Source organism: Camelus dromedarius, chromosome 15 (assembly GCF_036321535.1).
Source record: "Camelus dromedarius isolate mCamDro1 chromosome 15, mCamDro1.pat, whole genome shotgun sequence".
In the NCBI taxonomy this organism is placed as follows: domain Eukaryota; kingdom Metazoa; phylum Chordata; class Mammalia; order Artiodactyla; family Camelidae; genus Camelus; species Camelus dromedarius.
The window spans coordinates 36,712,832-36,725,792 of record NC_087450.1 but is presented as its reverse complement, the minus strand read 5'-3'; the positions used below and the strand labels follow the sequence as shown (position 1 = coordinate 36,725,792).

The 12,961-nt window shown below is 40.7% G+C and overlaps 2 protein-coding genes across 3 annotated transcripts in view; one reads left to right on the top strand and one right to left on the bottom strand.

Moving 5' to 3' along the window:
- Nucleotides 1-12,961, top strand: part of ARHGEF33 (Rho guanine nucleotide exchange factor 33) — a 43,972-nt gene that overhangs the window by 10,845 nt on the left and 20,166 nt on the right. For both annotated transcript variants that reach the window (XM_031466865.2, XM_031466866.2), the window contains exons 6-9: nt 1,982-2,041; nt 2,858-3,082; nt 7,143-7,272; nt 12,291-12,423. In XM_031466865.2, coding sequence (XP_031322725.2) covers nt 1,982-2,041; nt 2,858-3,082; nt 7,143-7,272; nt 12,291-12,423 — 548 coding nt within the window. The remainder of the gene's footprint in view (nt 1-1,981; nt 2,042-2,857; nt 3,083-7,142; nt 7,273-12,290; nt 12,424-12,961) is intronic.
- DHX57 (DExH-box helicase 57) overlaps nt 1-12,961 on the bottom strand; it is a 117,702-nt gene that overhangs the window by 87,097 nt on the left and 17,644 nt on the right. The window contains exon 3 of the mRNA XM_064494566.1: nt 2,471-2,565. The gene's annotated coding sequence lies outside the window, so the exon portion shown is untranslated. The remainder of the gene's footprint in view (nt 1-2,470; nt 2,566-12,961) is intronic.

The following is a 12,961-nucleotide window of genomic DNA, read 5'->3' as shown; positions in this document are numbered from 1 at the left end:
GGCTGAAACAGTTGCAACCACATCCCTCATCTGAGGGAAAGAAAAGATGTTAGAAAAAAAGGCAGTACTAAAGAAATAGGCTTTCCAAGGGATGTCTGTAACCATGTTTGATTACATATTTGTTATATCTTTGTATCCTCAACTATGTCTAGCAGAGTACACAGGAGTATGACTGTAGATATTAACACTGTTTGGATGAATTTTCCTCTTTTTTTTTTTTTTTTTTTTGCTCTCATGTCAAAAGTCTCCAAAAGAGGCTCAGTGACCTCTCAACCAATTGTAAGCTCCTCAAGGGCAGGGCTGGTAGTTTTTCTACCTTTATGGCTTAAGAAGCAATGTGGCTCATATATTTATAAACAATGAATACACTTTGAATAACTGAATTTAAAGATCTAAATCAAATGGCTTTTAATTGTTATTAACTTTAAAGTACAGACTTGCTTTTTTATTTTTAGTTTTTACCCATTTGAGTAGTTATTTCAGAGACTCAATAGGTGCAGCCTGGGAAAACTCACTTTATTCATCTGAGGAGTGGGTTCATCCCACTCTGCCTTTTATGCACCATGTCATAGACAGCATGACACAAAAGAATGATCTTGTTAGGGAAGAATAGAGAATGGGCTTGGAAAGTGGAGGTCAGAGCAATGTTGAGCTGACCACATTCACAAGGTAAAAGATTTAAAGTTATATTTGCAAAGTGCCCAGATGGATTTAAATTAGCTGTTTGGTGCCAAATCCTCTTTCCTTCCCAGTTACATAGGTACAGCTTACATAGCATGGTTTATTCTGCTGAATTGCTGCAGAAATTTGGTGATAATGTGCCATCGTAAGACATTCTGGATACGACTGGCGGTAGATTATATTAAAACTAGGGGTCAAAAGACCGTACTTTCAAAGGGTTGGCTTACTCTCTGTTAATTATAAAACGGTGTCATTGTTATCTATGGACCCCAAATTCAGTACCTTAAAATAGCAAACATTCATTGTGCCACAGTTTCTCTGAGGCAGGAATCTGCGCACAGCTTAGCTGGGTGCCTCCGGCACAAGATCTCTCATAAGGTTGCAGTCAAGGTGCTGAGCGTCCCACTATGCATTCATCCTTCCTTCCATCCATCCATCCATCCGTCCGTCCACCCACCCCAGGCACTGATTCGGTGGTGGGATGTCATAATGAAAAAACAACAAGAATTCCTACCCTGAAGGAGCTCTTGTTCTGAAGGAAGCAGACAATGAAAAAGATAAATAAAACATGTAGTACGTCAGGGAGTGGTAAGAAGACAAATAAGGAAATGCAGGTGTAATTCTAGAGAGGGTGCCAGGTAAAGACCTGAAGGAAGGAAGAAAGTTAATTTATGGTTACCGGGGAGAAAAGGGAACAGCCCCAGGGTCCTGGAGGGAGCAGAACTGACATGTTCAAGGAATAGCAAGAAGACCTTCTGCTCTAGAAGACTAAAGCAGAATGAACAGGGAGACAATAGATGTGGTTTTTTTTTTTAAGAAAGAAAAGAAATAGCAGGTAGAGGGTCAGCGGAGGCAGATATTTTAAGGCCTTATGATTGGCCTTATGATCATTCTAGGTTCTTTGGCCTTTGCACTGAAATGGGAAGTCTCTGAAGGGCTAAGCAGAGGTGTGACAGGGTCTGACTTACATTTCAACAGCATCATTCTGGCTCTGCTTAACATTGCCATCCTCACCATCATAGTTAAACAATAATTTAGCTCTTCCTGTGTGCAATTAAGAAATATTACCTAATTTAATTCTTATGGTCATCTATGCGGTATCACTTATTGTATCTTTTTAGAGATGGGGAAATAGCACTTGTCACACTATACTGTAATTTTATTTATTTATTTATTTTACTGTTCTGTCTCCCTCAGTAAAATGTAAACTCTGTGAGTCTATCTCAGTTCCTAGCTCATAGAAGGTGCCAGTCCGTGTCAGTGGAATGAATACTGATTGAAAGCTTTCCTTCCTCTGCAGCCCAAGAGTCCAGATCCTTGCATGTAGCAGACAGCAATGTGAAAGGGATGATGGGCCCTGGTAAGCGGCTCTACTTTGAGTTCTCTTTTCTTCTCGCAATTCCACCCTTTCCCTTCTTCTACCTTCCCTGCTTCTACCCACTCAGTTCCAAACCAGGCATGAAAGAACTCAGGCAAGATAAAGCAGTATGGCTACTAAGATTCCAAGATGTGTCCTTGAGCAGGTCAGTGACTCAGTTAAACCTGGAGAGAGAAAGGGTAGGAAAGACAAAATTCATATTCCTGGTTCCTTCAGGCTCATTTCAATTACCGATGAGTTAACATTTGCTGAGAACTCCTAGGTGTTTGTAGGCTGACATAAATTTCCCATAGACCACACATAATTTATGGTTTACATAATTTAAGTTACTTATTTAAGAAATAATTCACCAGGATTTTATAAATTATTTCATCTTCCCTCTCTGCCTTCCTCTGGCCTTTGAAAACTTACCATCCAGGACCAAGGAGGACAAATTCCGAAATAAGACACTGTCTTTGGCATCCTCTTTCCTCCTCTTTCTGTATTTTCTTCCCTGGTTTGCTCACCTGAAAGGAAGAAGGTATCAGGGACCAGTACATACTACTGTAAATTAGTTATATCGCTTTCGAAATGTATTTTTCAAAAGTCCTTATTCAGTAGAGACTATGTGCAAAGAGTAAAGAATATATAGACCAGAATCAGAGAAAGGTGGTCCATTGTAACTGTGGAGACTTAATCCTCAGTTGATACATTTAGTCCTCGAGGGATATTTGTACCCAAACAGGGGCATAATATTTAAGTTAGTAAGAAATATAATTTTTAAAAAATCAGAACTTGATGGCAGATGTTATTTTTCAGGAATGAACCCAACAACTCCAGAAGCAGAAGAAAACCTTAAGTCTTGCCTCTCAGCCGATATCCAACCCAAGGGCCATCTCTCATCTGGTGTGTGGAGGCAGCCTAAGGAGGGTAAAGAATGGGGCGAGGAATATGTCACGAAAGACCATCCAGATAAACTTAAGGAAGCTGGCCAGGGCAGACACAGCTCCTTGGACAATGTTTTATGTGAAACCTCTTTAGCTGGTAAGTCCCAAGGGGGAATGCAGGCTGAAATTGTAAAGAACAGGAAACCTAAGGGCTGGAATCCTTGCCATTTAGATGCACTGGACATATGAGACCATCCAGTTTCTGGTTTCCTTCCAAGATGAATAAACTAAAGTCTATAGAGGAGAAGGGACTCGTCTATGGTCACGTGGCCAACTGTGACCACCAGCTTGATTCTGGGTCTCCACAACATTTAGTAATGTAGCACTTTGGGGGAAAAAAAGGCATAAGGTTAGCGGAGAAGAGGGCAGAATTTTGTGTCCTTTTATTCAGTGATATGGTATCTTCAATATATAAATCTTGTATCAGGGGTTTACCACCAAAATGCCAAACACTGCACAGGGTCTGTTCTCCCTCCTTCTTTCCTCCTTCCTTTCCTTCAAATCATGAAGCATCACTGAGCACTTACTGTACGTCAGACAATGGCATTTCCCTCCAATTTTGTGGGAGGTAACTTTTAAAATTTTTATTATCAAATGAAAAATTACACCATACTAAAAGGTTTATTATGAAGAACAGCAGTGACCACTTTAAATTCTTTTGACAGTTTTTTTCTGGTAGTTGCTTCCATTTCTTAAGAAGAGTTTATGCTACTTTTTTCTATCAGTACTTTACTGATGATTAATTCACATAGAGTAAAATTCACAAAGCTTAAGCTCGAGCTCACTGTCCCCCTTATGATCACTACCCAGGTCATAATATACAGATCTCTATAATAAATACGTTAATATTTCTAATAGTAGAAATATTACCCCAGAAAGTTCGCCTATTCACCTTTCCAGGCAATACCCACCCGCAGAACCACTATTCTGACTTCTGTCACCGCAAATTAGTTGTGTCTGTTCTTGAACTCCATATAAATGGAGTATTACAACATGTAGACTTTTGTGTCTGGCCTCTTTCTCCCAACATAATATGTTGTGTGTAATTTATTCAGTAGTGTATTCCTTTTTATTAATCATATTGAATGAATTTACCACAATTTGTCCATTCTCCTGTTGCTGGACATTTGGATTGCTTCCAGCTTAGGGTTATTATGAGGAAAACTGTTATGAATGTTCTTGTGTAAGTCTTTTTTTTTTTCTTTTTTTAGTGTATGCCTGAATTTCTCTTGGGTGTATACCTAGGAGTAGACTTTAGTTTATAGGATTATATTTAACTTTAAAAGAAAACATCAAGCAGTTTACCAAAGTGGCTGTACCATTTACACTCTTATCAGCAATGCATGAGAGGTCCAGTTGCCTTATAGCCTTCTCAATATTTAGTATGGTCAGTCTTTTTAATTTGAACCATTCTTGTTCAAATTAAGATACCAGGCTGTCTCCTGGTATCATATTGTAGTTTTAATTTGCACTTCCCTGAGGACTAATGGTGTTGAGCATCTTTCCAGATGCTTATTGGCTATTTATATAATTTCTTTTATGAAGTGCCTATTTAAGTCCTTTGTCTAACTTATCTTTTTATTCTCTATTAGTAGGGTTTCTTAATATATTTTAGATGTGAGTTCTCTGTCAGATATATGTGTTGAGAATATTTTACTCCATTATATGGCTTAACTTTTCACTTTTGAAATAGTCTTTTGATAAACAGACATTCTTAATTTTAATGAAGTTCAATTTATCAATATAAAACTTTTAAAATAGCTTGTAATTTATGTGTTCTTCCAAGAAGTTTTTGCCTATTCTAGGGTTATAAAGATACCCTAATATATTTTCTTATAAAATATAGTTTCAGCTTTCTCATTTAGGTCTATGACTTAAATAAATTTTTCAATGTTAATTTTTTATTAATAATTACCTTGAATGAATTTTGATGTGTGGTATGAGGAAGGAGTCCAGGTTCCTTTTTATTTCCCATGTGACTATCCAGTTGCTTCAGCTCTGTTTATTGAAAATACCTTCCTTTCCACACTGAATTGCACAGGAAAAGTCAACCGATCACATATGGGTGGGTTTAATTCTAGATACTACATTCTTTTTATTCCAATTAGTAGAGAACTGACATCTTCTATTATTGATGTTCCAGTCGAAGCATATGGTATATGTCTCCTTTTATATAGGTCTTCTTTAATTTTTCTTAGCAACGTAACAGAAAACCTATCATTTACATTTTGCTTTGTAAAGCATTTGCCCTGTCATCCTAGTCCATCTGGCTCATTGCACTGCTGCCATCCTGGAACTTCTCAGTCTTCCTGGTAATTCCCTTCAAATTTTTCCTATGTTAGCTTCCTATTTGGGGTTTTGTGGGGTTTTTTGCATATCCTTCTTGGTTTCTTGGTTTACTCCTTGTTTTGGTGGAATACCTGGTCCAGTAGCTTCCACATGATTTGCTGATAATTCATGTAGCTGAATATAAAATCATTTCCCATCATCATTTTGAAACAACTGTCCATGGTCCTCAAACTTCTAATGTTTCTAATAAAAAATCCAATACCATTCTAATCCTCAGTCCTTTGTATGTTACCTGATTTTTCTAACATTTAGGATCTTTTCTTTATCTTTGATGTGCTAAAGTTTCACAGTGATGTAGTGTGCCTTACAATGATATGGGAGGCTTTTCATTAATTATTCTGAGTGCAATTAGCCCTTTCCTCTGGAAACACATGTCCTGATATTTTTTTCTATTATTAATGTTTTTAAATTAATTTTTAAATTTTTTATTTGGGCGGGTGAGGGGAGGTAATAGGGTTTATTTATTTATTTATTTCCTAATGGAGGTACTGAGGATTGAACCCAGGACCTTGTGCATGCTAAGCACTTGCTTTACCACTGAACTATATCCTTCCCCCCTATTATTAATTTGACAATATCTTCTCACTCATTTTCTTTCTTTTACCTGAAACTTCTACTAATTTATATTGGATTTCCTGGATTTATCTTTTCCATTACCATCTTTTGCTGTATGTCTCTTTCTTGATTTTTTTTGGGGGGGTGGAGTTGGGTAGGAGGTAGATGGGCAAGCTTCCTTGAATTTATCTTCTATTCCTTTAAAAAATGCCAAAAAGTTTCTTCCTTTTCATTGTTTGTCTTCTTTAAAAAATAGCATCCTGTAATTACTAAATGGCTATATTTTTTGGTAACTCTTTGAGGATATTAATTATAAGATTTTTAAAAAAGTTTTCTTTTGTTTTCTGCATTGTCTCTATTTATTCATGGTTCCCCTCTTCCCTTAAAAAAAAGTATATATATATATTTTTTTCCTTTCTTTTTCTTTTATGTTGTAAGATTGATTCAAATGTTTGAGGATTCTTAGCTAATTATTTATACCCAAGAAAGGGCCCTGAATTAAAAGAAACCTAAAAATTTCGTGTTGGCTAAGGTTATCAGTAGGTAGACTTCACTATTGGCTAACCAGGTGGCAAATTAACTTTTTGATAGGTGACCTCTTTATGTCAGTGTTTGTAGATCTTTTTTGCTTGGGCAGTTCAGTTTCTCCAGTGAAATATCCTCCTGCCTCCTGCCTGGGCAGTGTAAGTCTGGCTGCTGGCATTCTGGGACCTGCAGCAAAAGGGGCTGAGGGAGCTCACTGTTCAGTATGCAAGCCTTCTCTGAGTCCCCTTCTTTGCATTTTAGCATCTCAACTCTGCCTTCTACCATGTCTGATGTCTTTATCCCATGTACCAAAGACTTGGGCTTCTCTAGTTTAATTCTTCTCGTTTCCCATGGGGTAGAAATGAGGAAGCCAACTGGCATAGGGGTGGGGAGCTGGAGGTTCACTTGCACTTTATGTAGACCGTCTCTCCTGTTTCCAGCATTGGCCCTTCTTTGTACTTTCTGTAATGCCTTGGTGCCAATGATCCTTGAGCCTGTCTGCTTCTCAGCAGATTTCCCATCTGTAGATGAAAGCACCAAAGGAGAGGGTTTTGTGCTCTTTACTGTGCTGAATTAATAACCGTGCCTCCATTCTGTCTTCCATCTTCCAGAAACTTGCTGGTGTCTCTTTATTTTGCTTTCAGTATCTTTTTATTGCTTCCTATCATTTAATTGGGTTTCAGGGAAGAGTGGTTAACAAAAATTCCCTCCTTGGTTTGTTTTTACAGCTAAAAGACAGACTGTGGCTCTAGAACTGCTTGAATCAGAAAGAAAATATGTCATTAACATCTCTCTGATCCTGAAGATCAAGGCAACATTCCAGGGGTCAGATGGAAAGAGGAATCCCAAAGAGAGAAGGTATCCATATATTCATTGCCTTTGTTTTTCAGATTGATTAAAATTTAAGGTAAGTTGTTTACTGTTTCCACTTTGGGAATTCTAAGACCTATAAAGAGTTCCAGAAACAGTCTTTGAAAAGAAAACTAGGCAGTGACAGCAAGTCTCAAATTTAGATATTCAGCAGAGAAGAAAATGAGTGTAGCCTCTGGGGCTTTCAGTGTCCCTAGCATGTTTGTTAGGATCCTAGAGGGGGAGTAAATGCAGTGAGGGAGACATTGCCGTCTGCTGCCATCCTCATGTCCCCCTGGGATCACGGAAGACCCCTGGGATCACTTCTCGTGGAAGTACAAGGGGGTAGATGCAATGGAGTTCTGAAGTGGCTATTGGATAAATGATGCAGCGCTGATATAACTCTGAACTTGGACCTTTCTTTTTATTTGTTCACATGATCCTGGATAATGTGTGAGTATGGGCACCTGAGCTGTGGGGCAATGTTTCCATAGAGCCTGTGACGGATGTAACAGCACCCTAGCCCCAGGGTTACAACACTCCTTGATCTATTACCTGTTCACAAACTTTAGATTTTTTTCTGCTTCTCTCTCTTTTGGGAGAAAGCAGGAAGGAGAAACTATGATTTGGTGGAAAAAAATTAATGTAATAAAGACACAGTAATCCAAGTCAATTAAGGAAAAGGCCAATTCAAATAAATGGAAAGTTTGGATAACAGACTATTAAGGACAAATAAGACATTATTACTTTAAATATTCTATCAGGTAATATACACTGGCAGTTCATAAATTGTGAATCTATCTAGGGAAGCCCTGATGATGTTTTCCTGATCCTTATCACCCCCTTCCCAATTTACTGGGCTTTGCAGCTGCCAGCAATACACCCCAAGGACCAAAACACAACGCTGCCCCTATCTAAGTGACTGAGGTGAGAAAACATTCCCTGACAAACCCACAAATGGCTCGACTATTTTCGAGAATTATTTCACTGCAAAACTGATATACACAAAATAGAAAGCAACAAAGAACAGAAAGGGTCATGTGACTCGGCTAAAGCTGTGACCAACAGAGGCTCTGGACTGGGCCTCATCTTCACTCAGTGGCACTCCGATTCTTGCCGGTCCTTCCTTCCCCATGTGGCCACTTAATTCCCCTTCCTTCATCCCAGTCGAGCTTGTCTTACTCTCCCAGATTGCCCCTTCAGCCCTCTGAGAAGTCTCTCCGGCCTCTAGTTTCTTACTATTGCCAAAGGCCTGCTCAGTTTACACCAACCATCTAAAGCCCAATCTACCTTTTGATGTGGCTTTGCCTCCACATCCAAGCTTCTCAGCCAGCAGCATCCCTTTCTGGTCTCTAAAAATCTGGGGATGGGGCGAGGAGAGAAAGGAGGATTACTTACTGTGGAACACAGTAATGTGGCCCCGTGCTTGGCACTTTGTTTATGACTCCATGAAATCTTCACAGAAACCCTGTGAATCCTCCTTTATAGATGAAGAAACTCAGGTCCAGAGAGGATTGGCACACAGTCAATTAGTACCAGCACTCAAACCCAGGCCTGCCTGAGCCTGGGCCTCGCGCTCTTTCAACATCACACAGCTTCCCTCAGGACCTCGTAGTTTCAGAGATGCCACCGTGACTAAGAGCAGTGTGCCACGTGTCTCAGCCAGAAGTCGACTTTCTGTCTCTTCCAGTTTCAAAACCCAGGCTTCTCTCTTAACAGCCCGTGAGCTCTTACCTCAGATCTCAGCTTACTTATCGAGTAGGAATATGACCTCAGCTCACTGAGACTCTTTTCTACTTGCTGTCACGTCCTACTTCTCACGACCCTTTACTGAGGAAAAAGTGAGCCTTTCCCCCAAATCCTGAGACTAATACAAATTAAAACTGCCGTACCATCCCCAGTGACAGTAAGATGATGGCTACTTCTCATACCCATGACGATGCTATTCATGTTCGTTATTTGCTACCCTCTTTCTTGTTTTCATGGCCCAAGAAGAGGAAAGCTTCAGCTCACTATTCTTAGCACTAATATGAAATCTCTGGTTTTCGAGTTTTGCCGGGTTGCCCCTGTTCTACCTGGCATTAGATTTTCACCCTCCTCCTTCACTTGCTGTGTTTCTTCTTTTTTCTAAGCTTTCTGAAGGCTCCATGTGTGTTTTACTTAAATAGACCAGCTGAATGAAATACAGGGCAGACGAGATCATTCCTTGTCCCTACTGGTGTTCTTCCTCCCATACAAAGATACAAATAAATTTATTAACATTTACTATCTTTCCCGTCACAAACTGCAAGACTTCAGCACTTCCTATCCCCCTGGAAAAGTCACCTGGGGCAGAAAATAACGCTCACCACAAACTACATACCTGACACTCAAATCTGAGGTTGCCCGTCTTCTCAAACCTATAAAAATGAATTCTTTTTCTCAGCAGTGCTCAGGAGCCCCCTCAGGCTGTTTCGACCCAGCCCTGCCCCAGCCGAAATGGCTAGGCACTGCAGGGGCACAGGCGGCCAGTGGAAGCCTTAGGGGAACGTGCGGGCTGTTGTCCAGTTGTAGGAGGACGGAGAAGTTGGCTTTTCCTGGTCTGATTGATCCAGGTAGAGCCATAACCTCAGGCTCAAACAGTCCTGTCCGAACCCTTGTCAGGAGGGGGCAAAGTCAGCTCTGCATGATTGCTGGTCCGCCTTAGAAACTAGACCCCGGCGCCACATCCACCAAGAATTCAACGAACTGTATGCTTCAGATCACCACCAGGTGGCACGTGTTTTAATTATCAATGCCTCAAATTTGGTTACATCTTACAGCTGAAGCTTGGTTGTTAATTTGGCCCTAATACTGGACTGCCAAAAACAAAGTTACAAACTTTAAGCTATAACTGGATTTTCCTTGATTGCTTTCAGTTTGTATCCCTCCTTGCTTAAGTACTGTATTGTGGGAGTTAAAATAACCTTAGAAGCTTTAGAAAGAATGAACTACTCATGCTGCCATAATTTCACCCAAGGTAAGGAATAGAAAATAAATCAAGCTCTTAATCCTTTTGTCTTACTGAAAAAGTTGCTTCTGAAAGTCAGGTCTGGCTTCAGGCAAAATAGTGAAACAGATTAAGTGTGTCCAAGCTTCTTGCCTCGTTCTCATTCTGTCCTCCACTTCCTGGCTCACCTCCTCCACACTCTTCCCCGATTTCAGTTATTATCCTTATTAAATTTTTAAAAAATCTTAAGCCTGTTTTCAATATTTGGTTCAGAACCCACCATAAATCACTGCTCTTCCAGTAACATGCTTCCACAATGCCTGATGGGAGCATTAGACTTTTCTGACCCTGTCTTGAAACATCATGCTGTTACCCCAATGGACAGTCCAGGAGCCATGTGGGCTCCAACTGCGATACCAGCTGTCCAACTCTGCAGGTTGAAGGCAGCTTTCCTGAAAGAAAAGGAAAGGAAAGAAGAAAGGACAGGAAGGAAGGGGAGAAAAAGAAAAGAGATAACCAAAGACATATTACCTGTACTGACAACCCATCAAAGAGTCAGGTCTCTCCACATCAGATGCCCTAACATCTCTTAGGGTCACACCAGGAACATCACCCAGAGTCACTGTTAGCCTCTGGGTGGGGAGAAATTGTTCACATCTAGACCTTTTGCTGGTGCAGTGTTTCACTTTTTCAGTCGGATCCATTGTGCCTTCCTCCCCCAGCTTTATGGTCTCCCAGTCAGACTGTCTCCTAGCCACCACTCCGAGTTCCCCTTGATCTGGACAGGGCTTACTTAGATCTTCCAAGCCCACTGCACCAGCGTAAGAGGTCAGATCCAGGGGCCCCTCCTCCTGTGGCTACAGATCAGCATCTCAGGTGGAGACTCACCACACGGGGTGGAGGGGGTAAGACAAGAGTGGAAGGAAACCTTGTATCTTTTCACGGAAGGCTGGGGGCGTTTGTGTATCTTCTCTAAGCTACAGCTACAGGGGCATCTTTACTTTGCTTGGAGATGGGTTGAAAACACCTCTCAAATTGGCATCCTTCCTCCTGTTCTCAATAAAAGTCTGCTTGTTTGGGGTTGGCAAAGCACCCCAACTGTCCACTAATTTACGCTTGGTAGACCCTGGGGAAATATCCAAATAAGTTCTGCTCTCAGTGGCAAGCAGACCATCACTTTCATCTTTGTTAACCTGGGGTCTTGAGAGCACAGGAAGACTTAAGTTACCAAGTTAGGGCTGAAATCCTTGCTGCAGCCCAGCACGACTCCATTCCTTCTATTTCTTCCTTCCTCACTCTCATAGGCTTCTGATCACCGCCTTCTCCATCCGATCCCCCTTCTCCTTCCCTCTATGATTCTCTTCTGTCTCTACCCTATCCCCTCTTCCCTTCATTTCCTCTGAAAAAAAACAAGACATACTGAGATGGGGGAAGAGGCAAATCAGAGCAAGAAGGGGGCTCAGTGAAACTCCTGGGAGTAGCAGGCTAGGACCTGTTGTAGCTTCCCCTGGCAAGACTCTATTCCTTGTCCAGATTCCTCCCAGAATCTGAAGGAAAGGGAAAAAGAAATACTTTTATGTCCTCCTCCCTTGAGCTTGCAGTTGTCAGCTTTAAACAAAATTTCCTACTTATTTAAGTACAGTCTCCTTCCCAGTAGCTAAGGATGACCAAGTGCCACTCCAGTGCGGTCATGGGCAACATTAATTAGAACAGACGATTTGCACGTCAAGTGGGAATCACTTTAAAACACTTAAAAAGATTTCCCTTAAAGTGTCCACCATCACATAAATACATATACTTTAAAAAGGCTTTTCAAGTGATGTGCTCTTCACTAGTTGAATAAACACTGGTATAGGAGCCACAGTCAAGGGTTCCCTTTAGAGTCTGAGGGTAGCTGCTGTGAGGCCGGCAACGGCCAACTGTGTTTCTGAATCCTAAGTGCCGACCTGTGACTCAGTATTCTGAGTGCTGGGAAGACGGGCCCGGCTCCATGCGTTCTCGTGGAGCCTTTCCTTCTCTGCACCTGGTCTGTGTGATCCCATCTCTCTTCTGTTTCAAGCCTCTTCCCTGGCTCTTTACGGTACATTGTCCAGCAGCACCTGGATTTGCTTCATGCTCTGCAGGAAAGGGTCTTGAAGTGGCCACGCCAAGGAGTCCTTGGAGATTTATTCCTCAAGTTAACAAATGATGAGGTAAGTGTGAGTTTTTTTTCCAATCCTTTATAAACTTGAATTAGATGCATTTGTGTCTCCTTTGTCTGTTTCCTTTAAAGGAGAATCTAGAATAGGTGAATTTCAGAGGCAGAGGAACTCCTGCGATCTAGTCTAACCTCCTCATTCTACAGATAATGAAATGATGTTGAGAGAGATTAAAAGACTTTGCTGAAATCACCCAGCTATTTGGATATTTGGAGATCTGTGACTTAGAACCCAAGTCTTTTAACTTCCACTTCATCACTTTCCACTGTACTGTAATTGTCCTCCACTGAATGTGTGTATATTTGTATGTGTGTGTAAATACAGATACACACATGTATATCCATATATCCATATAAAATAAATATATGAGGATTTGTATATATGTATATACTTTCACACACAATTTCATTTTTTAGAGATTTTTAAAAATGTGATGGGCAGCTATTTGTCTGGAATGTTTTTTGTTGTTGTTGTTTTCACTTCCCTGGAGAAAGGATGCTAAGTTTTGAAATCTCTCCAATGTTCTTCAAAG